At 46.3% G+C, this 26855-nt stretch overlaps 3 protein-coding genes and 1 non-coding gene across 6 annotated transcripts; 3 read left to right on the top strand and 1 right to left on the bottom strand.

The window, feature by feature from the left end:
* The first annotated feature begins 688 nt into the window (after nucleotides 1–688).
* On the top strand, nucleotides 689–7574 carry LOC105920275 (zinc finger protein 79). Of its 3 annotated transcripts, XM_036142333.1 has the most exons (8): nucleotides 689–864; nucleotides 1578–1792; nucleotides 1990–2091; nucleotides 3194–3289; nucleotides 3459–3569; nucleotides 3662–3785; nucleotides 5029–6990; nucleotides 7055–7574. In XM_036142333.1, exons 1-7 carry the CDS (start codon nucleotides 822–824, stop codon nucleotides 6978–6980), a joined length of 2643 nt encoding a protein of 880 aa, XP_035998226.1. In that variant the 5' UTR covers nucleotides 689–821; the 3' UTR covers nucleotides 6981–6990; nucleotides 7055–7574. The 3 variants fall into 3 exon arrangements, with proteins under 3 accessions (XP_035998226.1, XP_035998227.1, XP_012711285.2); XM_036142334.1 differs by having other exon boundaries at nucleotides 1664–1792; nucleotides 5029–7574; XM_012855831.3 differs by having other exon boundaries at nucleotides 5029–7574.
* A 2262-nt stretch (nucleotides 7575–9836) lies between these two features.
* Nucleotides 9837–19147, top strand: LOC105920272 (zinc finger protein 91). The gene is made up of 7 exons (XM_012855817.3): nucleotides 9837–10067; nucleotides 13259–13461; nucleotides 15543–15644; nucleotides 15777–15863; nucleotides 15941–16051; nucleotides 16178–16301; nucleotides 16394–19147. The coding sequence occupies exons 1-7, from the start codon at nucleotides 10040–10042 to the stop codon at nucleotides 18424–18426; spliced, it is 2688 nt and encodes an 895-aa protein (XP_012711271.2). The 5' UTR covers nucleotides 9837–10039; the 3' UTR covers nucleotides 18427–19147.
* A 79-nt stretch (nucleotides 19148–19226) lies between these two features.
* Nucleotides 19227–19299, bottom strand: trnar-ccu. The gene has a single exon. It is a non-coding gene; the product is annotated as a tRNA-Arg (tRNA).
* A 280-nt stretch (nucleotides 19300–19579) lies between these two features.
* On the top strand, nucleotides 19580–26737 carry wdr45b (WD repeat domain 45B). The gene is made up of 10 exons (XM_012855809.3): nucleotides 19580–19906; nucleotides 20865–20939; nucleotides 21030–21131; nucleotides 23321–23408; nucleotides 23538–23632; nucleotides 23781–23971; nucleotides 24067–24152; nucleotides 24430–24531; nucleotides 25093–25214; nucleotides 25296–26737. Exons 1-10 carry the CDS (start codon nucleotides 19840–19842, stop codon nucleotides 25400–25402), a joined length of 1035 nt encoding a protein of 344 aa, XP_012711263.1. The 5' UTR covers nucleotides 19580–19839; the 3' UTR covers nucleotides 25403–26737.
* Nucleotides 26738–26855: the final 118 nt, after the last annotated feature.

The following is a 26855-nucleotide window of genomic DNA, read 5'->3' as shown; positions in this document are numbered from 1 at the left end:
GTCCAGGACCACCTCCTGTTGAGGAATGAGCGACAGAAATGTGTTGCCACTGGTGGTCAGAGCTTCTTGGACTTTGCAGCTGGACGTGAGTGCAAGAACAACATCAAGCCTGTTGGATCCAAACGTCCTCCGAGGACAACTTCTTCCTCCACAGCAGCAGTCTGGTGATCATCTGAGGATGCTCTAGCACAGGGTTCTGCAACCGGTACAATCCAGTGAGCCACTTATCCCCTCAGTCTACCTCATCAAAACTCGTTAAGAGCCAATAATAAATTGATAAATATCTACTATAGGAAATTTGTCATTTCATTTTATTAAGTTTTAAAGTTAGGAGAGAGGTTGGGACTTTTTTATGGGATGTTGATACTTGTGGAAAATGACGGAAGAAAAGCACAGTTTCCAACCTAATGATAAGAAAACCTGATCTAAAGATTGATCTTAAAAATAATATTGGTGCTTTTAATGTCATTCCGCTGTGGAAATTCAGTGCTGCTCAAATCTGCAGATTTACCGGAGCTGTAATGAAGAAAACCCAACGCCATTAATGCGGACTGCACATAAATTTAATATATGTACAGATAAAGGTCGTCTTCAATTAAAACCATTTAAAATTTCAGTTTACAGAAGAAACTTTAAAACAAGTTTTTAAACAAATTTGAGCTCGGAACCTCCGTATCTAAGCACGATACAACTCCGGACCAGAAAGGGCGTCGGACCAAGCCACACAGTCGGGCTAAAAGGAAGTTATTGGGGGAGCGGATTTTTCTTCACTGCCGTATATGTCTCGTTTTCGTTAAACGAAGAGTAAGATCAGCTGCGGAATGGAAGTAAACATTTCTAAGGAAAGTTTAAGCCCCTCTGCAGGTGAGTTCCTTCCTCTGGGAGCGCACAGACAGAAGAGTAGCTAGCTGACCCGGCTAGCTAGCTGGTGTTGGCGAGCGCCAACTGCTTTTCTTCTTCCTCTTCTTTTCTTTAAGAAAATGAATGTAAAGTAAAATAAACGTTACAAATGCTTTTTCTATTGTTTCGAGGTATAGATGCAAACAGTAAATGGCAGCGTTGTTCTAATTGTAAGAAGTTAAAGAACTGTCAGTCAGTCTTCTGGGGGCTTGATACAAATGTTAAAAATGCAAAGCTAAGCCAGGCGCGTTGACATTTGAATGAACACGTTTAAATCTACTGAACAATACTGACAAGCAAACAGGTTGCTTTTACTGACAGCTGGACATTCTCCACCTTGCTGCACAGATCAAGCAGGCGATAGCAAATTTATGGGGAGTCTTAAAGAGATTGAATCAGATCTATCCTTCAGATCTGAGTAGATGCGCTTCATTGATCCCTCATCGGGTAAAATTCACCTGTTACAGGTGGCAGTTTATGTGACAATAAAAACAACTGGTATGAAAATCAGACAAAAATGAAAAGACGGAAACATTTACATTTCCACAGATAATATATATATATATAAATCAGTTTAAGAACTATTGTGTTACACATGATAGTAGCATTGATGGGATGTGGCCGGTGTTGTGGTAAAAGACTCCTCGGTGTTTAACATGGCATCTGTTTACCTTCAGATAAACAGACGCTGCTTCCTCTCCCTCTCTCCGCTCTGCGTCTCCTGATACCCCCGCTGCGGCTGGCCTCGGCGGCGATCTGGCAGACCGTCCAGCAGAAAGCTGTGGCTGACTATGGCATCCTGGAGGAATTTGTGTCTATGGTTACAGACGTCATTCCAGAGCTGCTGACCAGACGCCAGAGAGCCCAGCTCACACTGGGCCTGAGAGCACGGGTAGGTTTTTGTTTAAAAAAAATAAAAATTGTTGCGTGATTAAAATATCAATTCCAAAAATATCCGAGAAAAACCCTGCGTGTGGGTGTAACCGTAGTAACACAGGTGAAAGTGTCATGATTGCTAATAACAGTGGCACTACTCTTATTTACAAGGAGTAAAATCTAACGATTTGCTGCTGTTCTTTGTTGTTTCAGCTGATCCTTGATTTATGCCAGCGGGAAACGGCTCCTGACTGTGAGCTCGTCGAGCCCCACTTAGACAGGATGGAAATGCTCATGAGGTCTTGGCTGGAGGAGGTGACTGAAGCCCCTTTCACATCACCCTCTTTATGTCTTGCAGTCAGTGGATATGTCCTGTCACAGAACAGCCGGTGGGGGTAAAGTGTTGTCGTGAACCGGTAGCCACTAAGAGCTGTGAGGGGGTAACACATTATTGCGTAACGACTGTGGCATAATAATATGATATAAACAGAATGATCTTTCAGTTTCTGTCTTTGATTTGGGAAATATATTTAAAGGAGCAATTAGCAAATTTCATTATTTTAGACAGAAACAGCTAAAAAGTAGTGATGTGAAGCTAAAAAGTAGTGATGTGAAGAACTGAAGATAATATTTCAGATGGACTATGGGATGACGATACACCGCAGCTCTCTATGTTCTCCAGTCTTTTGTTTACACAGCCATGCCAGCTGTGTGTCCGTGTACGTGCATGTGAACAGCTGCCACTCAGGGCTTAGCCCCCTCCCTGTCCTAAAACACCACCGTCAGAGCAGCGCAGTGTTGGAGCCACATGGCAAAGAGCACGCCCAGCAGATCAAAATGTTCTCTTGCTAGCAGCATTACAAAGTTAGGAGTATCTCAGGCGTTGCGTGAGAAGGGAAAGGAGGGGCCGGGTTGCAGTTGGAGGTAAAGAGAGGTGTGGCTTGTCAGACATCTTGTGTGCTCAAGCACCACCTAGTGGTGAAATCTCGCTTATTGCTCCTTTTTAATTGGACTGAAACAGATAACGAGTTGACCTGTTTTTCTGTACATGTAAGTTTGCTTGTATTTAAAGCACTGGATGTATTTGAAGAGCCTATGTGAGGGACCAAAACAGGGGAATTCCCTCCCACACGTTGCTCAGCTAAATGCTTTAAATTGTAGGCCACGCCCCTTTGGTTCTGTTATCCTGGCAGCATGCTCTGAAAGGGCTCATTGTCTCACTGGCATAACTTGTAATATTTAAAAGTAAAAAAAAATCTGTTATGGAAGGGGGGGGGGGGGGGGGGGGGTTATGGTTACACGTTTATAAAACTGTATTATGAAGGGGCTTCTTTGTCCCAATATTTGTTTTTTCATTTCTCACTCTTAATGGCTCATTTTTTTATTGCTGGGAAGTTTATCGGTGGTTCTCTTTCAGGCCAGTGGTTCAAATCCAGAATTGTCCCATTTGGACTTTGTGGATCTTGTTAAGAAGTTGCTGGGAAGCCCTGATGAGAGAGAGCACTTCTTTCAGGTTAGTGCACTTCTTAAGGGATAGGGCTCTTACTGTTTAAGCTTCAGCTTAAAGATAACCATGGACGTGTCAACAGCCAGCTTTGTAACCTTTTTTTGGTTCTTAGTGAAAAGTCTTTACCTTTCTGCCTTCAGTTATTTCTAAATAAAATATGTTTTCTGCTTTTCAGAGGGTTTTTCATGAAGATTTTGGTGCAACATATGATGAGACCATTGATGCCCTGATGTGGCTGTTTTTGTCTAGACTTGAAAACAGCCTTCCCGTTCAAACCTTCCATCAGGTGCATAAAGAAATTCCAGCTTTTGTCTCTTCTTTAAATTAACATACATGTACGTGTCCTCAGCAACGTCTTTATTTCTGGATTATTTCCAGGTTGCATCCATGTCCGCGGAGGTTTCCTCTGTCTTGGCGGAATATGTGCGGTCCTTGTCTCAGCATGACGAGCTCAAAATCCTTTTGCAGTATCACAAAGAGCTTAGCCAACCAGATCAAGATGGTAAGTTATTAATCAGAGAGCTAAGCAATGAAGTATCACATTACTGTTAAATGTATCTCAGTCAGAAAAATACCCCTGAAACTAATCTATTGTGGGACCGAGTTGGTTAACTAAAAAGATGCTTTTAAATTAATCAAACACTTTTTTGTCATCCGTAAGCCATAATAACCAAAATTACATTAAATAAAGTGCATTTTTTTTAGCTGTGCTACTTAAATAATTAGCTAACATTCATGGCACACAATGGCAATTCACTGGCAGGTCTTTGTGATATTCATCTTGCGTTCAGTGATACTTCAATAACGATACATTTTAAATATATTGTGCATCCATAATGCTGCTACAGGAGAGTCTCAGAGCTACGCAAAAATATCAAAACCTTCTTTAGAGAGATTTTAACTGTGTCCAAAAGGGAGTTAAAAGCCAAAACAAACTGGATCAGATTTGGCCTTCCCGTTTTACAGAAAATTTGGTCCCACACTGCAAAAAGGGAACTAAAAGTAGGTAAAATCCTCTTGAAATTAGTGCATTTTACATTGATTTGAGCTGGTAAATCAGACTATTTGCCAATGGAATAAGATTTTTGCACTTAAAATGAGAACAATTCATCTCCATCATCTTATTTCAAGTGCAGGATGTCTAATTATCTTATTTTAGGGGTAGAAATTGTCATTCCATTGGCAAATAGTCTTATTTAGCTACTCAAATCAAGGAAAAATATACATATTTATAGAAAAATGTACTTACTTTTAGTTCACTTTTGTCAGTGCATGGTGCTTGGCAAAGTAAAACACATCTGCTTTTGGTAAAAAAACAATGAAATGTCAGTCTTCAGCTTTGTGATTTTAGTCATACCGGCTTGCGTTTATGCTGCTGGTATCTTCAGGATACACTCTCAAGTCAAGACTCTATTGCGAATCCGGTTGGCTGGGAAGGGAACCTGTAGGCGGGACACGTGTGTTTTGAAAAAATTGGACTGGAGCATGAACGGTCGGGCGCATATACCTTGTGTTTATACCTTAAGAGCTTGGAGTGGCCTAAGAAGTAGAGATGCTCCACCTTCATATCTAAATGTATTACTTGAATTTGTTCGAGCATCATCATCAGCACGTCACCCAGCTCTGGAGAGGCCTCGTAACGAGCCATTTCTTTAATTCCTTTGAAGGAAAAGGGATGGATCTAAAGGTTGCAGGACGGTGGTTTATCCTCATGCCATGATTTCTCCTTTTCTTCTCTTTTCCAGATATCTCTGTTGACGGCTCCTGCATCCTCTCTGCCCTCAAACTTCCCTCTCTGGAAACCACCAGGGCATCAGAAAGAGGAGCGGATGTCAACGTTTTGGACTATGTCCCATCACGCCCATCACCTGCGGAGGTTACGCCCCGGATGAAACGCGACGCGGCCCCGGAGCGCGTGCCAGTCGAGTCAGCCAACCTGACCCACGAGCGAAACGGCGCGCAGCGTTCGGGGAATCGAAATCGCGCTGAAACGAAAGCGGACGACGCCTCCGGGGGTCAAGGGAAGGCGGTGGCCCGCGTTGCGAAGAAGCGTGACGTTGCAGGTAAAGAGCCGGACAAACCGGCGCCCGCCAACTCCCGACCTGTGAGGGCCAACAGGGGGCTGCTGATGAAGAAGATTCTTGAGGAGGAGAAGAGGGAGCTACGGGGTGAAGCCCAGCCGGCTGGAACCCCTGCCTCTAGAAAAACCACACAGTCCAGCAAGACTCCCGCGCCCGAGAAGCAAGCTTCCGCCAGCTCCGGCAAACTGCCTTCAGACAATCCCCCCGTAGCCGCATGCAGTGAGGATGACTCCTGGTCCTACTACTCTGAAAACTCTCGCCAAGACGACTCTAGTCTCAGTAATGCAGATTCCTGGTCTTACTACTCCGACGGCGACTCTTCATTCGAAGCATCCTTATTCAGTCCAGTCCCCGAAAGCGACTCCTTTTCTAGCTGCTCTAATGCGGACGCCCCTGAAAAGGCAATCGCTCCGTCGCAGAATCCAAAGGGCTCCAACGCAAAGGCCAGCGCCCCGAAGAAGACTCCGAATTTGTTCTGTTTTATCTGCAAACAGCGGGTTAGCAAAAAGCTGCGAGCGCACATAAAGAGCCACTTCCCTGACAAAGACTACGCCTGCCCTCAGTGCGGCAGCAGGTTCAAGCTCCTCACGTCGCTCGAGAGGCACCTGAAAAAGACGTGCTTCGAGTTCCTCCTGAAGAACGTGGACCCCGATGGGCCGGAGGACACCCAGAGCCTCTCCCGGTGCGACAAGTGCGGCGACGCCTTTCAGTACAAGGTCTCCCTGCAGAAGCACCTGCTGACGCACCACGAGCTGTACTGCAGCGCGTGCCGGACGGTGCTGCGAGACGCCGAGACGCTGGCCCGGCACAAGGCGGCGCACACGCCTTTCCAGTGCACCCGCTGCGACCAGACCTTCACCGTCTTCAAGCACCTGGTCACGCATTACGAGAACGCGCACCGGGTCGGCAGGCCCTTCAAGTGCAACCACTGTCCGAAGGTCTCGCCGAAGCTCAAGGCCCTGATCAGCCACGAGTGGCAGCACACGGGCCGCCTGCCCTTCCAGTGCGCGCAGTGCAACTTGAGGTTCAAGTCCTTCTCGTATCTCATGTCCCACGAGAAGGTCCACAAGGGCGACAAACCCTGCCTGTGCTCCGAGTGCGGCAAGACCTTCGCCCACAGGTCCAACCTGTACCGCCACCACAGGCTCATCCACGGCGCGTCTAGAAACGAGAAGAGCTACTCCTGCTCCCAGTGCGAGAAGGCCTTCAAGGAAAAGGCCGCCCTGGTCAAGCACCAGAGGACCAAGCACCTGCAGCAGCTCTACCGCCGGCAGTGCCCCTTCTGCGGGAAGATGGTCGCTTCGTCAACCCTGGCGAGGCACAAGGTGATGCACACGGGGCAGAGCCCCTTCAAGTGCGTCGCCCACGAGTGCGGCCGCGGCTTCAGGACGGCGTCGGAGCTGAAGAGGCACGTCCTCCTGCACCACACCACCGAGCGGCCTCACAAATGCGACGTCTGCGGGAAGGGCTTCGTGCGACTCTGCGATCTCAACGCGCATGCCAAGATCCACTCGAAGGAGCGACCGTTCGTTTGCCAAATCTGCGGGAAGGCTTTCCTCAAGGCCTACAGCATGTTTAGACATAGAAGGCTCCTGCACCCATCTATGGCGGATTAGGGCGCCCAGTTGGGGTACCCGGGCGGCAGGAGCGGCAGCAGTTTTGGAGACGACCGTTTTTATGTTCGTACGGGTCTCTGCGGCAGCTAATGCTGGACCGATGACGGCTAGCGTTTGTTGTGCCAAGCGGTGCTGGAACTGTGGGACATCTCGTGAGGGTTGGGGAGGAACTGACGTGGCACTCTGGGATTATTGCTTTACAGTTCATTATGATTCATTCCCACCATCTTTACTCAGAAATAAAATTGAGGATTTTACATTTCACCATATAGATAACTGTATTCTTTTAGCAGTTATTTATCGAGTTTAGATAAACATTTCATTTCATTTGGAGAACAGTGGATTCCCTTGAACATGGAACTTCTCCTCATTCCTTGTTGAATTGTCCAATAAAAGAAACATTTCTTAAATCTATAGAAAAATAACTGAAACAATGTGCCTCTGGTGCACCAGTTTCCTCACCGGGGGACAAACGGAGAACTGTGGCTGTTTTTTATTCTGTTTTTCTTTTATGACATTGAACTGTCTTGTCTAGCTTCTTCGTTTTACCCTCTGAACACCAAGGAAGAAAATAAAGTGAGATAACAAAACTAATGCCATGTCTTGAAACGTTTCTTTATAACCCCAAAATTCAGAAAATGGAAAGGAGTTAAGCGGTTAATCAGAAAAATGAAAATAAATAATCCTAAAAATGCTGTGTTCCAGGTTTTGCTCTTGGGTTTTTGTTGGGGCTTTTGGCAAATAACTTATTGCAGTACTGCCTCCAGCCACTATCAGAATCACTGTCCAGGTAGCGCTGTTTATATGAATGTTTTTTGTTCTTAATTGACAAGACAGAACGGATGCAAGCTGAAATAAAATAGAAGTAATGAGACTATTTTCAAAATGTAAGGAGTAGAAAGTACAGATAATTGCATGAAAATGTAAAGAGTAGAAGTAAAAAGTAAGTTAAAAAATAATCACTAAAGTATAAATAACCCACATTTCTCCTTGCGTAGGTTAAACAAAGTATTTGTACTTAGTTGCTTGACACTTCTGAAAGAGCTGCATGGATTTTCCTGCAGAAACATGCAGTTCAACATCGCAGCTGGAATTTATTAATAAACTTTATGAAGAAAAAAAATAGACCTGTAAAGTGGGAGAATTTAAAAACTTCTAGAGAAATCTGAAAGTCAGCTCCTCCAGTGTTGCTGTGGTCCACTTGACTGCTTCCTAAAGCAGTTTTTATTTTGTTTTTATTTTTCTGTCATTTTGGAGAAACAGGCGGTTTTGCTTAGGTCACTGTTAGGAATGCACAATATATCACAAATTAATTTTAATTGCAAATTTGACACTGTACGGCAGGGTTGTACAAACTTTTTAGCTCATGGGCCAAAATTGTCAAGTCAAAAGCACTCGAGGGCCTAAAAGGGAACAAAAAACAAATAACATAACCAAGAAAAAAAGGTGTGTGTCTATCTAACATTCAGTTTAAATTTAAGATTTTGACTTAATTCATTTAACTTAATTATAACTGTAATAATTTTCAATTTTTTGTTTGCAACAAATTATTGATGACACTTCAAAGTACCATTAGCTCATAAATAATTGCAATTTCTTTTGCACTTGTCCTGACAAACACCTTTGAACAATGATCAATTGGATCCTTTTTAGCCCTTTAACCAATATATCGTTGGTACAAGGACGCTGGTGTGAAAAGTTGTAACAATCTAAGAAGGATCACTAAATGTAACATTTAAGATTAATAAGCTTAACTATGACTGACAGTTGGTGTGAATTCAAGAATGATGAAATAAAATCCAGTGTAGACTTTTGAGATCCACTGTAACTCAGATCTAAGAATCATTCAGACATAAAACGGCTCCTAAATTTACAGAATTAATCAGTGTCGTGTCAACACATCGCAAATAATGGCAAATGGATTTAAATGAGTCCACTTTAAAGACGGGACTAGACAGTAGTAGTAGCGGTTTGTTCTAAGTTTCAACACTTCAACAAGTTTAATAATTCCTTCACGTTTATTCAACATGTCTGAGCTTTAGTTGTTAGTATATTTAAGGCAGTTAGTTGTTCTCATGCAGCACAAATGAGTCTTTTGTGTGTGTGTGTGTGTGTGTGTGTGTGGTAATGTGTGGTAATGTAACATTACGAATTGTTATCTTAATGCCAAAGAAAGCCCAACAAATTTTACTTTCAAAAGTGGCGCCCTACTGCTTTTACCACAGTGCTCCGCTTGATTTATACATGCAAAAAATGCTTTATTAGAGCTTATGCAGAAACTATTTCATGTTCAGTGGACAGCAATGGGAAGACAGAAGAGGGAGAAAAAAAAGAAGAGAAAGAGATTAGACAAAATGCTACCAGGGAGAAAAGGTGAAAGAAAGAGAGGAAGGGGAGAGAGCAATACATCCTCAGAGTCTGCTTCAGCACCTGCAAAGCTAAATATAAAAAGAACAGCTAAATCAGCTGATAGAGTATTACAGGTACAACCAACACCATGAGACCGTCACTGAAGAATAATATGCAGCATTATTTAATACAAAATATATAAATTGACGGCTGAAGATAATAATAATAATAATAGGGGTTTTCTGCATAGAAGTGAATCTGTAAACACCTGAATCCAAGCACCATAGGTGTTTGTGAGTGTGCACTTGTGTATGTAAAGTTTATCCACTTAGATGGGCTCCACACACTTAGTGGAGACCTGAGATGTCCCAGGAGAGGGGGCAGTCCAAATCCAACCTGACAAAAAGACAAATTCTATACCTAATCCCTAACCCCCCATATTCCAGGGGAGAGCAAAAGCGCCAATCGGAGAACACGGGTGCGAGAAGGACCGAATGAATCCTTAAATCGCCACGGGGCGGAACGAAAAGTCGCTCCCTCTGCGGTGCCCGGATTGTTGTTTCAGACGGCACGCGAAGCAACCGTTGACGCAGAAAAAAGCGCCCGAAAGACTCGAGCGGAGCCGGCGGTAAACGAATCGGTCGTGACCGGGGGTCGAGTCACGCGCGGTGGATGTCCTCACTGTAATGCTCTCGCAGTGACCGTCTAAGATGGACGGAGGAAGTTCCGAGTTACCCGGTGAGTAAAACTGACAGATGTGTTCAGCTAGGCCGCAGCGCAGCCCGCGCGCGCCAATGCCACCCCAACAATATTGTACAACTGGCGTTTTTCAACACAATTTCCTGATTTATTCATTTAGGTCGGGTTAACTGAATGTCAGGGCGGCACCGGAGGCGCCTGTTTGTAAGCTAGGCAGTTGAAAGAAGTACACCTGGTGCTAAATGCTCTCTGTCAGACTCCCAGTCTAGCTAGCCAAGAGGCGCCTGAGCTAACCGTTAATGCTAGCCTAGCCTAGGCTAGGCTAACTCTAGAAATGACCCCGGGGCGGGTTTGGAATAAACTATTACTTCCAAAACAGATGTTTACTGAACCGTGTGCTCACAGAAGTGTTGTGAATGGGGTTACTACTCGTTACTATATATTGGCACTTAGCGTGATAGTTTTATCAAGCCCGTGTAACGCTCAATTAAAACAGATAGATCCGAGTGAACTGGAATTTTGGCACTGAAGTTATGATTCTTTCTTTGAATAGGAGGTACCAACCTTTCTGATCTTACCCAGGGCTTACATTTTGCTTTCGATTCAAGGTTATTCATAAAGCGCCAGCTCACAGAACTTGTCCTTTTAATGTAATAAAAGTTGATACAACTCAAGTCATGTAGACATATTCCAAACCAAGCACTTAGACTCCAGTTGATCCCAGTTATTAAACAATGCAGTCAGGTTCACTGTATTATTAAAATTGGTTAAAAAGTCTTCTATCCAAGGTAACCCAGTGGATTGTATTCAGTCATTGACTTGCAGCATTCTCTCCTCCTGGAGGAGGATGTAGCAACAGTGGACAGTCGTTTGCCACAGTCCTTCATACCTGGCATGCATGTAGCGACAGTGGAGAGGAAAACCCACCTTCAACAGGAAGGAAGCACCACAGAAGCACTGATCCAGGAGTACTCTCTATGTGAAAGTACTGGCTCCTGTAGTGGCTTCATCATAGGAGAGAAACACTGCTAAGCCGGATAAGCTCTGAGCCAGATTTCCAGTCTAGAGGGTGAAAGAGAGCATGTGCGGTTAGTCGCAGTAAAAGTTCATCCGACAGCTATATCTAGGAGAGGGGGGTAAACCCTGAAAGTCAGAGCCAAGTATATCATCCATAGAAGGGAAAACACAAAGTTGTAGGCAGCAGCAGCTCGAAGGAGAGGGACAGGGTGGACGTAGTGTGCGTTGAGCTAATAACAGCTAGCGCGTTAGCTGATTTAGACAGGGAGGGTTTCTCACAGTCAGGAACATTACTTTGCTCTCGAACATCATTTGAAGTAAACAACAAGGGGCACGAGTAAAGCCTAGGGGCCCGGCAGATTTCTAATACGGCGGTGGAAGCCCTGTAGCATGTTAATCCCGAAAACGTCTTCTTATTTATTATTATGAGTTAGAGGGACAGGAGAATACAAAAGGCTGAATGATGCTACATTCTAAGCTAATGCTACAAGCTAACGCCATGACACTGATCTGTGAGACCAACGTAAAGCTCCTGTATCTTAAACAGGGACGTAGTAAACCTCCCAGACAACATAAGCTAATGCTGTCTGTTTAAATATTAGCTTCGCTGACACAGACAGCCCAATAACGTAGTTTAGTCACATTCAGCCAATAGCTGAGTGTGTCCAAATTAGGGCTGCACAATTAATCGCATTTACGATTTAAAAAAATGCTATTTTTGGATGTGTAAGAATAAGAGAATCAGACATGTCCTTTAGGTGTCAGTAATGTGTTTAAAGTTGGTTTGCCTCCCCGTGGGAGGGAAGACATTAGTAGCAGTGAGATAATTTAATTGTATTGACGTGTTTTAGAGTTTATATAATCATACTGTTTTACCAGAAACTTTCAGGAATCTCACCATAACATTAAGTACTGGTCAATCAGTTTAATACATAGACTTGCTTGTTGGTTGCACTTTGCACTTTATGTTCAACAAGGGTTGATGTCCAAATCAATTAAAAGCTGTTCTCTTGAATAATATTCTGGTTAATAAAAACATTAAAAGTTCTTGTTTTTAAATAGTCCTTGTTTACAAACATCTTTATCTAGAGGCCATTTTTGTTGTTTGTGGTTAATGCAGAGAAAAGTCAAAATCAAATCGCAATTTTGGATGAAATACATTTCATTAATTTCTGCTCCGAGTTGAGTCGCAGTGGCTCTTTTAGCACCTAATCTGCACAGCGATGAAACAGATTGATTTTTCTTGTTTGTATACGTTTTAAAAAGACATGATAAATTAACTGGAAAAACTAATCGCATTAAATCACAATATTAAGATTAATAAATTGCAATGGCATTATTTTCCAAAATCGTTCGGACCTAGTCCAAGTATTCGGTAGGTAGCATGTATCAAGCCCTTAATGAGTTTAAGGTTAAAGTTCTTTAAATGGCTGCAGAATATGGCCCGTGAGTTTCTCGCTCACATTTCGTCACGGTGAAGGGACACTGCAGCCACCCTGGGATCACTCTCCAGAGGGTAGCTCGCTCCGACGTCAAAAGGCTCGCTGAAGAGGCGTAGGACGGTCTGGAGCAGCGAGCAAACGTTTAACCTTCAGAGGCGTGGTGAGACTTCATTTGTCTGCGGCTGAAGAACAAATCCCAAAGGACAGGTGTGGGAGGGTCTGCGGTGGCGTTTTAATGCACACAAGCAGGAAATTATGGTAGCCAAACAGATCAGGGGGAAAGTTATTTCAACTAAATAATTGTTGGTTTCAGAAAATGACTTGCAAGACAAAATGTTTCCCCTTTAAAAAAAAAAAAAACAAAGCAAAATACTAAGCTTACATATCCTCAAACATTTTATGTGCATGTTGGCAATTTTGGAAATCTTTAATAAAATCTTAACCCGCCATGATATCCCCATTATTAACAAAGCTGATGTTTGGATGTCCTTCCCAGATTGGTTTTAAAACATCTGTCAGCTTTTTTTTTAATCCTTTACTTTTTTTGACTGTAATCTTCTCAGGAAGTGAGATCGGTCACTACAATCAACTGACTTCATTTTTATATGTGTGTGTGGAAATATTGTCTGTTGTGTCTGCATGTTGTGTTATCTCTACATCCTGAGCCAGTGTCTGTCTAAAAAAAAAAAAAGAAAACATCAGCATAGTAACACATGGGGACAGAAAATATTCTTGACCACTGACCCTTTTTTTCTTCCCCCCTGTTTCCAGGTCCCACTCTTCCCCTCTCCGCCCTGCGCCTCCTGGTTTCCCCCATCCGCCTGGTGTCTGCCGCCATCTGGCACACTGTGGAGCAGAAGATAGTGCCTGACTATGGCCTGCTGGAGGAGTTTGTGTTCATGGTCACAGAGATGGTTCCTCAGCTACTTTCTACAAGGCAGCGAGCTGAACTTATTCTGGGACTCAGAGCACGAGTGAGTTGGGTTTCGTCTGCTGAGCGAACTTTACGATTTGAGGCTAGTGCAAGAGCCGTCGCCTAGAGGAGTCCAGGTTGAGGACTAGTGGTCAGCATGCATGGTATTGATGTTCATGCTGGTCATTATGGCCCCTTTTACTCTGAATTTTCACGTTTTTATTATATTTATTCATTGTAATTTGAGCTACATTGATGCCTCTAATGGTGAATTCCGGGTTGGCTGACTGTTTTGTACAGTAGCCCAGTAGAAAACTGTGCAGTGGGTGCACACTTGCTAGGGTTTAGATTTTTTTTTTTTTTTAGAGAGAGTCTTTAGAGACCGCTTTCACTTTGTTGTGGTCTTACTGTAGTGCATGTGGATCACAGTTAAGGTAAGGTATCTTTCAGGTGGGGCGTTGAATCTAGGGATGGGTGCCGAATTCGGTACTTCCCTTAAAAGGACTAATTGTTTTGGAGTTATTGTCCTGGGACAGCAGCGAGTGCTGCTGTGAGCTCTTCCAACTTCTCCAAGCGCTGTCTCACAGACAGACAGCTGCTGCCTCGTCAAGGCTGTCACGATTCATCAAATGATTCGAGGACCTCAAATTATAAAATTTGTCGATGCAAAGGGGTCGACCTCAAAGCTTCGTTACGTTGTTTATATATTCAGCACACTGTGTTTCCGGCCTGTCGGCTAACGCTAATGACAGCCTAGCCTGCTAATACATGGATGGCAACTGTGTATATCTGCTATGGATACAGAAAGCAACAGGCAAGAAGAAACCTAAAGGTTTAATGTTTAATATTGTGTGGGTTGGAGTCCCTCTGGAAAAAATGAATGTGATCTTAAATACCGTTAAGAGGACCGATGAGGCTGAAGCTTGTCGGTTCGTGAGGATCGTCCGACGGGGCACTGGGGCCTTTTCGGTACCCATCACAGCTTCAACCCCGAATTCCCCTCGGTCACTCTGGCCATCTGTTATTTTTGGTAAAAATGTGCTTTATGTACTGTGGATTCAAGAAATCTATTAAAATAAATGATTTATTAAGGTTAATTTGTAGATCCAGACAAGTTTATAGATTGAGAAATTGTTAAATGGAAAAAATTTTAGATTTTATTAATGAACTAATATTTATTACTATATAAACAAAAGTACAGAAAACAGGTACCATTAGGTACCGGTATTGATTCCCAGGTACCGGGTATCAGTACCGTTATCGTTTCAAATGTGAAAGGAACTCATCTCTAGTTGAATCCAAAGCGTGATATTCGGTGGTTGTAGATCTTTCTCAGTTATAGACTGAACATTATTAGCTGTGCCTTGTCTGGGTTCGGGCAAATCTTCATCATGGCTAGCTTGATGGGCTTCTCGTTTGGAAAGACAGAGAAGATCTGCTGTTTCGCTTCAGCAGATCTTCATTTGCAGTGCTGCTGTGAGAGCCCAAATGGTTAAACCGTTTACTCCAGCCACGTAGAATCACTCTTTCAGGACAGACGGTGCCGCTTGCTGACGTGTTCGCCAGCTCTCCGCTTGGACTGAACCACACCGCACACATGCCCCAAACCAATAGCTCTTGCTCTTACTACTTTAATACCAGTATAGATTCTAGAAATGCAGCAGTATATATGAGGTGCCCTGAGTGAGTTGGATCAGTACTGGGTCCACCGCCGTTTGCAGGTAAAGAACAGTTGCCTTATTCTCATTAAGCAGACGGAGCCTTTGGATCTTTAATTTCACGCTAACAAAGTTTTGGTCCGCCTACCTAAAATGCTGCCATATTGATTTTAAAGCCTGTGTAACTTCGTCAGTGGTTACACAACTAAATATTGATCCACCCTGAAGTTGTCGCTAATCAAGCACTGCTTAAGCAAAACCTGCTTTTATCTTTTAGTGACTTAAAGGTAGACGCACACTCTCTTTTACATCCAGGGTTCATAGTAATAGCTTAGCTACGTTTAGCCAGATGACAACAGCTTCACCACGACTAGAAACACGGGGGGCCTTTTTCATGTTGCGTGATATCGTCATAGCTCTGGGAGATCCTGCGTTGCCCGGTGTAACAGATGCTTTGTGACGTTTTTGGCTTTTTGAATTGCAGCTGATCCTGGAACTCTGCCGCTCTGATGAGACCGCCAACCTGCAGGTCATTCAGCCGCACCTGGACCGCATGCAGAGCCTCAGGTCTCTGTGGAAGATAGAGGTAAGCTCTCTTACAAAAGGGTGCCGCTAAATGTAGATCACGCGTTGGTCGTTTCACCGTCAGTTTGCCGAATGAAATGTAGGTGATGTGTGAGCAGACTCAGACGGTAGCGTTTTGTTTTTCTGCCTGCAGACCGATGCACAAGTGTCGGATTCTCATTTTATGGGCCTCGTTCAAAATTTGCTGAGAGATCCAGAAGAAAGGGTGAGCTTTTTCCAGGTAAGCGAACTGCTCCGTATCGTCTAAGCTGGTTCTGGTCGGCCTGGGTGTTTGAGACATCTCTGGATTTGTTTCAGGACGTCTTCCCTGGAGACTTCGGCCCCACGTACGACAAAGCTATTCAGACTCTGATGTGGTTGTTTCTGGCCAGACTTGAGAAGCTCCTTCCTGCTCAAAGTCTCCAACAGGTAACACGCATAACCCCAAAACGGCTTTTCACTGGGCCGTACTCAGATAGATTTGCGGATGAGCGTACAATTCTGTTGTAAAACCTTTTTCTTTTTTTTTAATAATTAACTCTCATCTTGAGTCAGGTTGTTTCCCTAATGAGTGACACCACGTCTGTCCTGAACGAATCCATGGAGACTTTGGTTCAACCCGATGATCTGAGAGTGTTACTGGACACCCAAAGAAATCTCACCCACCTTGAAGACATCGGTACGGGGAGCTTTCCCTCCGACGCCCCGACTCATGACCATTCTAGCGTTTGTGCCAGCGGGTTCCCCACATTAATCCGTGTTTCTTTCCAGAGTCGTACGTCGTCGACAGCGGCATCTTATCCGCGCTGTGTCTCCCGCCCGTGGAAAGAGTCGTGATCGTCAACGAGCAGTCGGAAACCGACGCCGAGAGCAACCTCGTGTACACGGTGTGCTCGGAGATGGAGGTGGAGTCGGACAACAAGGAGGTGTACGTGGAGGTGCCCGGGAGCGCAGAAGGCGCGCCGCCCCAGTGGTTCGGCCTCGGCGCAGAGGTGAAGGCTGAAACGGACAGCGTCGTGGTCTCGGAGCCCATCGAGCCCATCGAGGGGGAAATGGTGGAGGAGCATCACGACGACCACGCCGGCACGCTGATCATCGGCGAGGACGGCCAGGTGACGCTGCTGGACGGCGCGGAGAAGAAGCCCGGCAGGCGCGGGCGGCGAAAGAAATGCCCCGACGACGACGACAAAGATTACGAAGTGGAGCGTAAAGCGAGGGGCTTTAAGGAGGACTGGGACGACCCCCTGTGGGAACGGCCGGTGCGAAAGAACCGAGGCCTGAAGATGAAGAGGTACCTGTCGCAGTGGAGAAAGTCCGGCAAAACGCTGGGCGCCGACGGTGGGCCCGGCCCCCAGGGTTCGGCGAAAGGCGACCTGGACGACCGGACGTGCAAGGTGTGCGGCAAAGTGGTGAGCCAGGCCAAGTTCCTGCAGAGACACATGAACCAGCACGCAGAGGAGCTGCCCATCGCCTGTCCCGCGTGCAAAAAGTTCTATAAGAGTTTACGCTTCTTGCAGCAACACAAATGCAGTCCTTCCCCTAAAGCGAATCCGGACAAAGACGCTCAGGAGCAAGAGGCCCCGGCGGATATCGGCGAGCAGTCTTCCAGCGGGGTCGTCGGCGAAGCCTTTCTGGAAGATCCCCCTGGAGACGGCGGCGCCCAGGACCCCGACTACGTCGCCTCGGAGAAGTCGTCCGGCGAGCTGGGGGAGGGAAGCCCGGAGGACAGCAAGAGCGGCCTGGAGGGCCCGTTCTACTGTCCGCACTGCAGCGTGGAGTTCAAGTGCCGACAGACGTTCCGCTTCCACATGAGGAACATCTGCTACACCGAGCAGCAGGTGGACCCCGAGAACCCGGACGACGTGAAGCACTGCTTCCGCTGCGACGAATGCGACAAGGCCTTCAAGTACAAGTCGACGCTGGACTCCCACAAGCAGACGCACAACCCGCTCTACTGCGAGGTGTGCATGAAGCTGGTGCGCGACTCGGAAGCCCTGGCCATGCACAAGGAGTCCCACACGCCGTTCCAGTGCAACCGGTGCGAGGAGAACTTCCCCGTGTTCAAGGCGCTCCACAAGCACTACATCGACGCGCACAACCCCGCCGAGCCCTTCACCTGCCCGTACTGCCAGACCACCTTCAGCAGCCTCAAGCGCTTCATCAGGCACGAGTGGAAGCACACGGGCTACCAGCCGTTCCAGTGCACTCACTGCAGCAAGCGCTTCCGCTCGTACTCCGACCTGGTGGAGCACCAGAAGAAGCACACCAAGGCGTACCCGTACCTCTGCTGGGAGTGCGGCAAGAAGTTCCGGCACGGCGTGACGCTGACCAGGCACGTGGAGCGCGTGCACCACACCGGCGAGCCCGTGGACGAGAAACCCGCCACCATCTTCCCCTGCACCCAGTGCACGAAGACCTTCACCTCCAGGAGGTGCCTGCTGAAGCACGACAACTTCCACCACAAGGGGATGCGCTTCCCGTGCGAGCACTGCGGCAAGGGCTTCTTCGGGAAGGACGCGCTGGTGCGGCACACGTTGATCCACACGGGCGAGAGGCCGTTCAAGTGCGAAGACTGCGACAAGTCTTTCAGGTCCGCCGCCGAGCTGAAGATCCACAGGCGGTACCACACCGGGGAAAGGCCGTTCAAGTGCACCATCTGCGAAAAGGGCTTCGTCCAGTCCTGTTTCCTCACCTTACACATGCGAACGCACACAGGGGAGAGACCGTATGTATGTTCAGTCTGCAGCAAGGGCTTTTCAAGTTTGCATGGCCTGAAGCGACACCGGAGACTTGTCCATTCCTAGTTTCTGCTAAACGCCATGTTAATCCTCACGAGGACTTTAAGCATAAATTTACCACGTCCCTTATGAAGGTTAGTTTAGCTTGAGCTATGTGCCAGGAAATAAAAAAGAAAAAAAAGACAGATTGCTTATGTTATCACAGCTCACTTTGGCAGTGCGGGTGCTGGCTAGAGATGGAAAGTTGAAACCAAATTTTCGTCTTCAGTGGCATCGTGCGTAAAATGTGTGGCCGCCACAAACTTCAGTCAGACATGTATAGTTGTACTGACTTCTGAAAATGTATCTTTGTATTTTTTACAGACATGTTTGCTGTAGCTTTGCATATAATTTGTATGTATGTGGTTTAAAGTTTAATTTCCTTAGAATTTTTTTTTCTTTCTTGAATAAAATTTACCATGTGTCAATTGTTTTGACTGATGTGATTGGTGTGAGAATTTGTTTTTGTTTTTTTTCCTTTTATAAACTGTGTTTTTACGTAAAATGTAGGAAGAAATGGGCATTTATTTATGTTATTTCATATAGATTTGCAGGGGAAATACGTTTATCAGCTGTAGCGCAGCTTAATCTCTGGTAAAGGAAATGTAAAAATGGCGTTAGTACAGCACCCTCTACTGCAATTACTGGTGATGTCAGTGAGCTGGGGTTTTATTCCTGACGCGATGCCATATCATGAATTACAAAGAATGTTCACCTCAGACTAAATAAAGTAGAGTTATTCATAAAATGTAAATATAGGTTATTCCAGGTAAAGATTAACTTTAATGTTAAAAAAAAAAAAAAAAAAAAAAAATTAAAATGTAGTCCACCCCAGATGGGACTCGAACCCACAATCCCTGGCTTAGGAGGCCAGTGCCTTATCCATTAGGCCACTGGGGCTTCGGCCGGTTACGTAGTACCACATCAGTAGATAAACGTCTACTTCTCCGGTGTCGAATTGAAATGTTAAATCTAAAGTCGACACGGATTTTCACTAACACACCTGGATACTTGTCTATCAGGTGCTGTGTGTTTTATAACTATCGCCCCGGTCTTTCTGTACATGGGCTTGCTCTTCGAAGATTATATTTGAGAAGAATAAATAAACATAGCTTTTTGTACTCTCTGAACGCAGTAAAGGCGTTTATTTAATCCGCCTGAAAACTGATGACACGCGTCGACTTCTACCTCAGACTATCAATGATTATGCCGACGTGCTTTTTACTTCTTTTGACAAACGCATTTACGACATCCACTGGAAACAAGTGAACTTCCTCCGCTCCTGACCGCTGATCCTGGCAGCGGGTTTTCCTCCTCCTACTCCTCTCTTCTATCCAGCAGCAGAAGCCCGACTCAGGAGAAGGAATGGTAGCCAGTTAGCTAACGGGCAAAAACAGTTGGGTGTACTCGTCTAACGCCGTTGCCTATTTGGTTATAATCATGAATTTATTACCGTCCAATCCACACGGGAACGGGCTTCTTTATGCTGGATTTAACCAGGATCACGGTAAGAACCAGAGGCGTAACGTTCTTTGTTGTTTTTTTTTTTCTTCTTCTTTCCTTCCCTGCTTTAAACAATTGAGAAATGTAGATTTAAAAAACACGTTGTCACAGCGTGAAAGTCGTCGTAACTTAGAATCTGGAGGATTTTTTTTTTCTTTCACCACAAATCTTGTAAAAGCGCTCGAGTTCCCTTTGAACTGTCATGTTAAATTACCGACAGTTAGCGTTAGCATTAGCCGGAATTAAGCTAACCAAACATTGCAGCCACCCGCTTTGTTTATCGATAACAAATATTCTGGCTGACATGATAATACTTCGGCCTCCCGACGGTAGTCAAATTTACATAAACATAAGGCGGGGGAAACTTGGTTAAAAGGAGTATATGCGTAATGGGTGTTGTATGCTAACTTAGCATAAATGCTACTGCTAGCTGAAATTCCTTCGAACATAGCGGCTAACGGTGGCTATGTCAACAGTACGCCATGGGCTGCCCTGAATCCCCAAATCCCTACGTGCTAATTTATTTCCATTATGTATTGATTGTTTGTAGTCTAGAGAGAAAACGTAATTTGTCTGCCACCCGTGTATTTCTCCCAGCTCTCCCTGCGCGGGCCGCAAAGTTTCTTCAAATGTCTTCTTTTGCAAACGTCGCCTCGGTTTTGTTCGTGTGAAACTTTTGAAACTGAACTGATAAGTTGGCGTTAAAGGGGCCAGTGACGTCAGAGGATCCAGCGGAAACGCAGAAGCCGACTTGTCATTAGTTTACCATAAGATCCGAGGCGGGTCAGTGGTTTCTTCCAGACAGTGGTGGTCAGCGTCTGAATGTTGGGGCTTGATCATTGATAAAAAAAAATGTTTTTCTCTCTCTTCCTGTTGATTTGACTCTGTTGGACAGTTCTGATCTTTAAATGAAATGTTGAAAGTGTTTTGTTCTTTGTTGGATCTACCCGTTTCTCGCCCAGGTTGCTTTGCTTGTGGGATGGAGAATGGATTCCGCGTCTACAACACAGACCCTCTCAAGGAGAAGGAGAAACAAGGTAACCGGACGATAACGTGTCAATGAGTTTGCGTTCGTACGCGCAAATCTGCTTTGAGGTTGAAGACGACCCCCGTGTTTTGTATTTCAGAGTTCCTGGAGGGAGGAGTTGGCCACGTGGAGATGCTGTTTAGGTGTAACTACCTGGCGCTGGTGGGAGGAGGGAAGAAACCCAAGTACCCGACTAACAAAGGTATGTTGGCCGTGTTGCCGCTGGTGGGTAAAGATGAAAAAAGGTGAGAGACGACCGAACTTGTATAAAACAACACCCTGGGGTCCGAGTATTCCACAGACCATCCCATCGTCTGACCGGAGAGAGTATGGCACGATCGCGCGGCCGTCTGTCCAGACTGACAGGAGAGCGTTAATCCGAGAAAGACCCTGAGAGATGGAGCCGCCGGGTACGGTCCGTGCATCGAATCGAGAACGTGCGGCAATGCTTCAAAGGAAAGGGATGTTTGTGAATGGGCAAAACGTTCCGTCTGAATCCTTATTCATTTTTAACAACCACGACTGCACAATTAAAAGGTAAAACAAGGAAGGAGCCAACGAGAACAGCCAGTTAAAAAACAATAACAGAATCAGTACAACTAGAGTACAAACAGGAAGTCTCATGCTGTGCCAGAGGCCGAGGAATAAAAATGCTGGGTTCTTCTCTCATGTTCGGTGGCAGGAGACAACAGAAAACGATCAGGGTTTCTTCAGCAGAGGAGCTTTTTTTAGTTTTCACAAACGCTCCTTTTAATTATTTTGAAAGGTTCGGTTTTGTGCGTGCCGAGGTTAGGCATCAGACGTGACGGAACGAGCTTCGTGCGTTTCTTGTATTAAAAACGCCTCAAGTCAAGAGGCCGAGCTAATGTTGACCTCGAAATGGGTCTATCCAAGTGTTGGCTTTCTAAAAGCAGTGGCATAGAGGAAAGAACTACCAGAGAAAAGCCCAAAATGACTGAAACATCGTTCATTGGGAAGCGTTCTCATCTCAAGTCGGGAGACGACGTGAGTTTTGACAAGTGAGGAAACTAAGCAGACGTGGTGCTGCAAGGAGGCGTCCTGTCATCTGTCGGCCACTACCTCCCCTGCAGGCTCGGAGACTTTTGAGCGAAAGGCCGGCTCCGTGCCCTCATGCCTGCCTCCATCCTTCAATTTTTTAAAATAGCGCTGCGTCTCCTCGCTTGTCCTCTCGTCCTCCAGCCCGTCGATCGGAGGTTTTCCCGCCTATTCCTCTCCACTGTTGCCCCATGCTTCCTCAGGATGACGAATTCGACCAAAAGGACCTGGTTGTGTTTGAATTGGTCTAAACTGAACCATCCTCAACTGGATCTAATATATTTGATTGACCCGTTTGTTTAAAGTTTGAAGCTTGAGTCCGATTTGTTAGCTTAGCGTGTCGTACCAAGTCCCAAGGCGTTTCTTAATATGCGTACTTGAGCGATCCCGTGTGCTCTTGACACGTCATCATGCGTGTTCCAATTTCCAAGAATGGACCAAATCCCCGCATGCTGTTCTCGCCCCGCCCTCTTTATCGAGCGCGCATCAGAGCAGACCTGTGCGTTCTTCAGACTGACCGCTTTCCCAGAATGCACCACGGCCGCAGCTCGATTCTGGTTTTATAGCCACAATTCTGTAATTTTTTTAAGATTTATTTATTTTCTTTAGGCTTTTGTAGATATAAAAAATATTATCATTTTAAAATGTTTAATAAAATATTGTGTAGTGTATAGTTTTGTGTGTTGAAAAAAGGCTACAGAACTTATACTTTTATTTAACACAAGATATTACCTCTCACATTCAACAATGAATAAATTATTCCTACAGTAATTTCATTTTATGATCAATTTAAGTAACAATTTGTTATCATCTAAAGACTACTAATAACAGGAGGTGAAATGCAGACGAGCTGTGCATGTGGTGATACACAGAGATACATTCTGCGTACTTGCGTGCTCGCCAAGTCCGTACTTGGCCAAGAGCGGACTTGGCAAAAACGCGAGTCCGGACATGTGTTCTCGTGAAATGAGAAAAGGCCCCAGTCTCGCATCGCTCCAGGCTGCAGCTAATAAACCATCACGGGTAAAACGAGCTGCTCACGAGACCCTAAACAGGAAGTCCAGGTCTGCCGCTAACGGTTGCTCCAACAAAAAGCAGCTCTGGTAACCCTGATCTAAGCTCAAGCTGGAGCTTAGATCAGCAATACAGAACCAAATGCCTCCCATGTAGGAAGCAGAGTTAGGAACTATGAAAAAGTTCAGGGAATGTCCAATGTAAAGGGCAGCGGCAGACCCTGAGCGGGTGTATTCCCACCAGCTACCCCACTTCACGTTGTGTCGCACAGCTCTGTAATGACCTCACATGGAGGTGTTGACTCCTCTTGTCGTGTCCTAGTGATGATCTGGGACGACCTGAAGAAGAAGACGGTGATCGAGATCGAGTTCTCGACGGAAGTGAAAGCGGTGAAGCTTCGGCGGGACAGGTACGGCGCCCCGGTCGGGGGGCTAGCGTGGTCGTGTTGATGTAGCCTCCTACAGCCTCCTGCGGTTCTGTCCAAAGGCGTTCCACTGCGGCCGGCTCGACTCACGTGCTGCTCGGGTCTTTCTTTCAGGATCGTGGTGGTGCTCGACTCCATGATCAAAGTGTTCACCTTCACGCACAACCCCCATCAGCTGCACGTCTTCGAGACCTGCTACAACCCCAAAGGTCAGTCCGGCTCCCGTAAACCGCCCGGCTCGGGCCGGGTCGGCTGACTTGTTAATCATCAGAGCAGATGTGACGTCGTTGGCCGGCCCGGAGGAGGAGCCTCTTCACCCAACTCTCCCTCCCTCCCTCTCTCTCTCTTCTGCTGCAGGTCTGTGCGTGCTGTGCCCCAACAGCAACAACTCCCTGCTGGCGTTCCCCGGAACGCATTCGGGCCACGTGCAGATAGTGGACCTGGCCAACACCGAGAAGCCCCCCGTCGACATCCCCGCCCACGAGGGGGCGCTCTGCTGCATCGCGCTCAACCTGCAGGGAACCAGAATAGCAACAGCTTCGGAAAAAGTGTGTGTGCCGTAGCATCACCCGGGGGGTGGGGCTACCCACCCTACCCTACCCTGACCTCTGACCCGTGACTAACTCCCATCCCATTTCCACAGGGGACTCTGATCAGAATCTTCGACACGTCAGCGGGGCAGCTCATCCAGGAGCTGAGGCGAGGCTCACAGACCGCCAACATCTACTGGTGAGGGGAAAGAAATGCACCTCCTTGCTGGCCAGTATGGGCGCTTCTCATTGGTTATGAACTCTGATCCCTCGTATGTCACCAACGGAGCGATGAGATTAGGTAAAAAGGATGAATCAATCTGAGACCAGGAGCGGGTCTCAGGCCACCGAGGCCCCCCGGCTCCCCCTTAAGGAGCAGTAGTAGGAGATGGGCGCCCAGCCTTATCCCGGGTCTGCGCGTCAGTCGGCGCCGCCAGCGCAGCTCTAGAGCTAACGTGTTCGTTTGTCCCTTTCAGCATCAACTTCAACCAGGACGCATCCCTGATCTGCGTGTCCAGCGACCACGGCACAGTGCACATCTTCGCGGCCGAAGACCCCAAACGGAACAAGCAGTCAAGGTCTGGCTCTCGGCTCGTGTGTCTGATTGGTTAAAATAACTGTCGAGGCGGGAGAAGGGGGCGGGGCTTCAGTCGAGAACTTCGTCATAGTGCAAGCACAGACTTCCGCCGGGTTTTGTCGGGGGTTTTATGTGCTCGACCAACACAGAGTGGTGCGTCAGTGTAAGGCGGAAGGAAGGCGACGCAAATCTAAAAAGTGTGGCGTACCCCTTGTGTTCAGCCCCTTGCCTGTGATGCCAGGACAGCGGATGGCCTGTAGAAGTCACCTTGTTAATAACTAGAGCCCACGTGTGTCTGATTTAATCTTGGTATGAATCCAGCGGTTCTGTGAAGGCCCGAGTAGTAACTGTGGGTGAGCTGCAGAGAGCCACAGCTCAGGTAGGGCAATCTGCTGACTGGACAACTATTAATTTTCATTTTATTTCCTTCCGTCTCACCGCCGTGCTCCACTCTGTGCTGGTCTGACGCATAAAACGGAGACGAATACGTGGGGAAAGTTCGGAAGGACGGCGTTACTTTAGCCCCGACTCTAAGAGCTCCTTGTTATCCTCCTCTTTGCAGCTTGGCGTCAGCCAGCTTCCTCCCCAAGTACTTCAGCTCCAAGTGGAGCTTCTCCAAGTTCCAGGTGCCATCGGGCTCCCCCTGCGTGTGTGCCTTCGGGACGGAGCCGAACGCCGTCATAGGTGAGACCCCCCCCGGCGTGCTTTATCTGCTGCCTGTGGCCTCTGAGCCTTCGCCGCTGACTCTCTCTCTCCTCTCCGCAGCCATCTGTGCAGACGGCAGCTACTACAAGTTTCTGTTCAACCCAAAGGGCGAGTGTTCCCGAGACGTGTACGCCCAGTTCCTGGAGATGACCGATGAGAAAATATGACCCTCGTGACTTCCTGTTGAGCAACACTTCTTTTTTTTTTTTGTTACTTTCTCTTCTTTTTTTTTCTAAATAATTATGAGAAGTCCTACTTTGCACTTCACCTTATCTGCAGAGACTCTGGGGGAAGAAAAAAAAAAAAAGAAAGAATGAAAAACCAAAACAGAGCACCAGATGAAGAGGACAAAGAAAAACAAAGCACAGACTTTGAGTGACTCCACTCAAAGATGGGAGGCTATGACGTGCCGGCCTCACTCCCAAACCAAACCCACTGGCGACGAGGGGGAACGTTTTTTTTTTTTTTTGTTTTTTTTCTGAAACTAAAACAGCTTTTAAGACGTCTTCCGGGGTAGTTTTTTTTTTTTTTTTTTTTTTGAAAGGGTGGCTATTTTTACTCCCACAGACCATCCGGATAGGTAGACGGCTTGGACAACTAACACCACCTAACCAAACTACAGGGAGCGTGCCTCTAAAACTCGAGAGAACGCGTGTTGTGTGCACGCGTCGTCGCCGGCAGACGCGCGCGTGCTCGCGTGTGCGCCAGTGTATAAAACAAGGCGCGCGCAAGGCTAGATGGGAGCGGGGCGGAGAAAGGTCGTCCTCAGAGCAGTTCCCAAGTTTCCTTTGTTGCTGTATATACACCCGACGGAACTGCTTAACCACACGGAGCTGTACAGAACAGTAGCTTAAACAAAAATTAACCTGTATTATTGTTATTTTTTTATTTGTTGTGCAATACCTCGTTTCCACGAACGGTTTCGTTCTTTGGTTGGAAAGTTTGCGAGCGAAAGCGTTTTGAGAAGAGCGGTTCTAAATATTTACGGCAAGATTATATTCCGTCAGACGGCGAAAGTTGAGCCAAACGCGAGCTCTTTACGTTTGCATGTTAAGAATTAATTTTTTTTTTTTTTTAAATCGATTTTTTTTTTCTAATCAAATTTGGTTGCTCTAGCCGCCTCAGAGGCCCAGATGAGCTGTGGGGGGAAAGTATGAAGGACGATTCGACCTAATTGCATTTCACCTTTATGTTCCATTATGAAATCAGCTGGTTCGGCCTCGGGTCGAGATGTCTTGTCTGCATCCACCACAGTGAAACTAGCCGGCAGAGGCTAGCTTGTCACAGCCTTCTGTTGAATTTGTTGGAAAAAAAGAAAAGAAAAACACCTTTATTTTCGTTGCTTCCTGCGTCCGACGGTGCGTTTAGCAGCCGCAGCGCTCGGCATACCGTGGGAAGGTATGCTGCGCTCCCCGAGCACTCAGCCGACTGGTTTCAGATACTCAGAATGATTGTAAAATGTGCATTTAAATCTGTGAATAAAATTTAACATTGCTTTTCCAGAACGTGTCGATGAACTCTCTTGACGCTCGTTTTGATGTGACGCAACGTGGCCACGCACGGGGCAGCTGACGTCTTGTGGGATGTCAGGATTTATTAGGCAGTAAAGGGGAAGTGTCT

The sequence above is a fragment of the Fundulus heteroclitus genome, chromosome 10 (genome assembly GCF_011125445.2).
Source record: "Fundulus heteroclitus isolate FHET01 chromosome 10, MU-UCD_Fhet_4.1, whole genome shotgun sequence".
Taxonomy (NCBI): Eukaryota; Metazoa; Chordata; class Actinopteri; order Cyprinodontiformes; family Fundulidae; genus Fundulus; species Fundulus heteroclitus.
Note: the sequence above shows the minus strand (reverse complement) of the source record. Positions and strands in the feature narration are given on the sequence as shown.

Coding starts and splice junctions, on each gene's coding strand:
- LOC105920275 (XM_036142333.1), top strand. CDS start 822: ATGGAAGTAAACATTTCTAAGGAAAGTTTAAGCCCCTCTGCAG. Junction 1,793..1,989: donor CACTGGGCCTGAGAGCACGG/GTAGGTTTTTGT, acceptor TTGTTGTTTCAG/CTGATCCTTGATTTATGCCA. Junction 3,570..3,661: donor CCGTTCAAACCTTCCATCAG/GTGCATAAAGAA, acceptor GATTATTTCCAG/GTTGCATCCATGTCCGCGGA.
- LOC105920272 (XM_012855817.3), top strand. CDS start 10,040: ATGGACGGAGGAAGTTCCGAGTTACCCG. Junction 10,068..13,258: donor AGGAAGTTCCGAGTTACCCG/GTGAGTAAAACT, acceptor CCCTGTTTCCAG/GTCCCACTCTTCCCCTCTCC. Junction 15,645..15,776: donor GGTCTCTGTGGAAGATAGAG/GTAAGCTCTCTT, acceptor TTCTGCCTGCAG/ACCGATGCACAAGTGTCGGA.
- wdr45b (XM_012855809.3), top strand. CDS start 19,840: ATGAATTTATTACCGTCCAATCCACACGGGAACGGGCTTCTTTATGCT. Junction 19,907..20,864: donor TGGATTTAACCAGGATCACG/GTAAGAACCAGA, acceptor TTTCTCGCCCAG/GTTGCTTTGCTTGTGGGATG. Junction 23,972..24,066: donor TAGCAACAGCTTCGGAAAAA/GTGTGTGTGCCG, acceptor CCATTTCCACAG/GGGACTCTGATCAGAATCTT.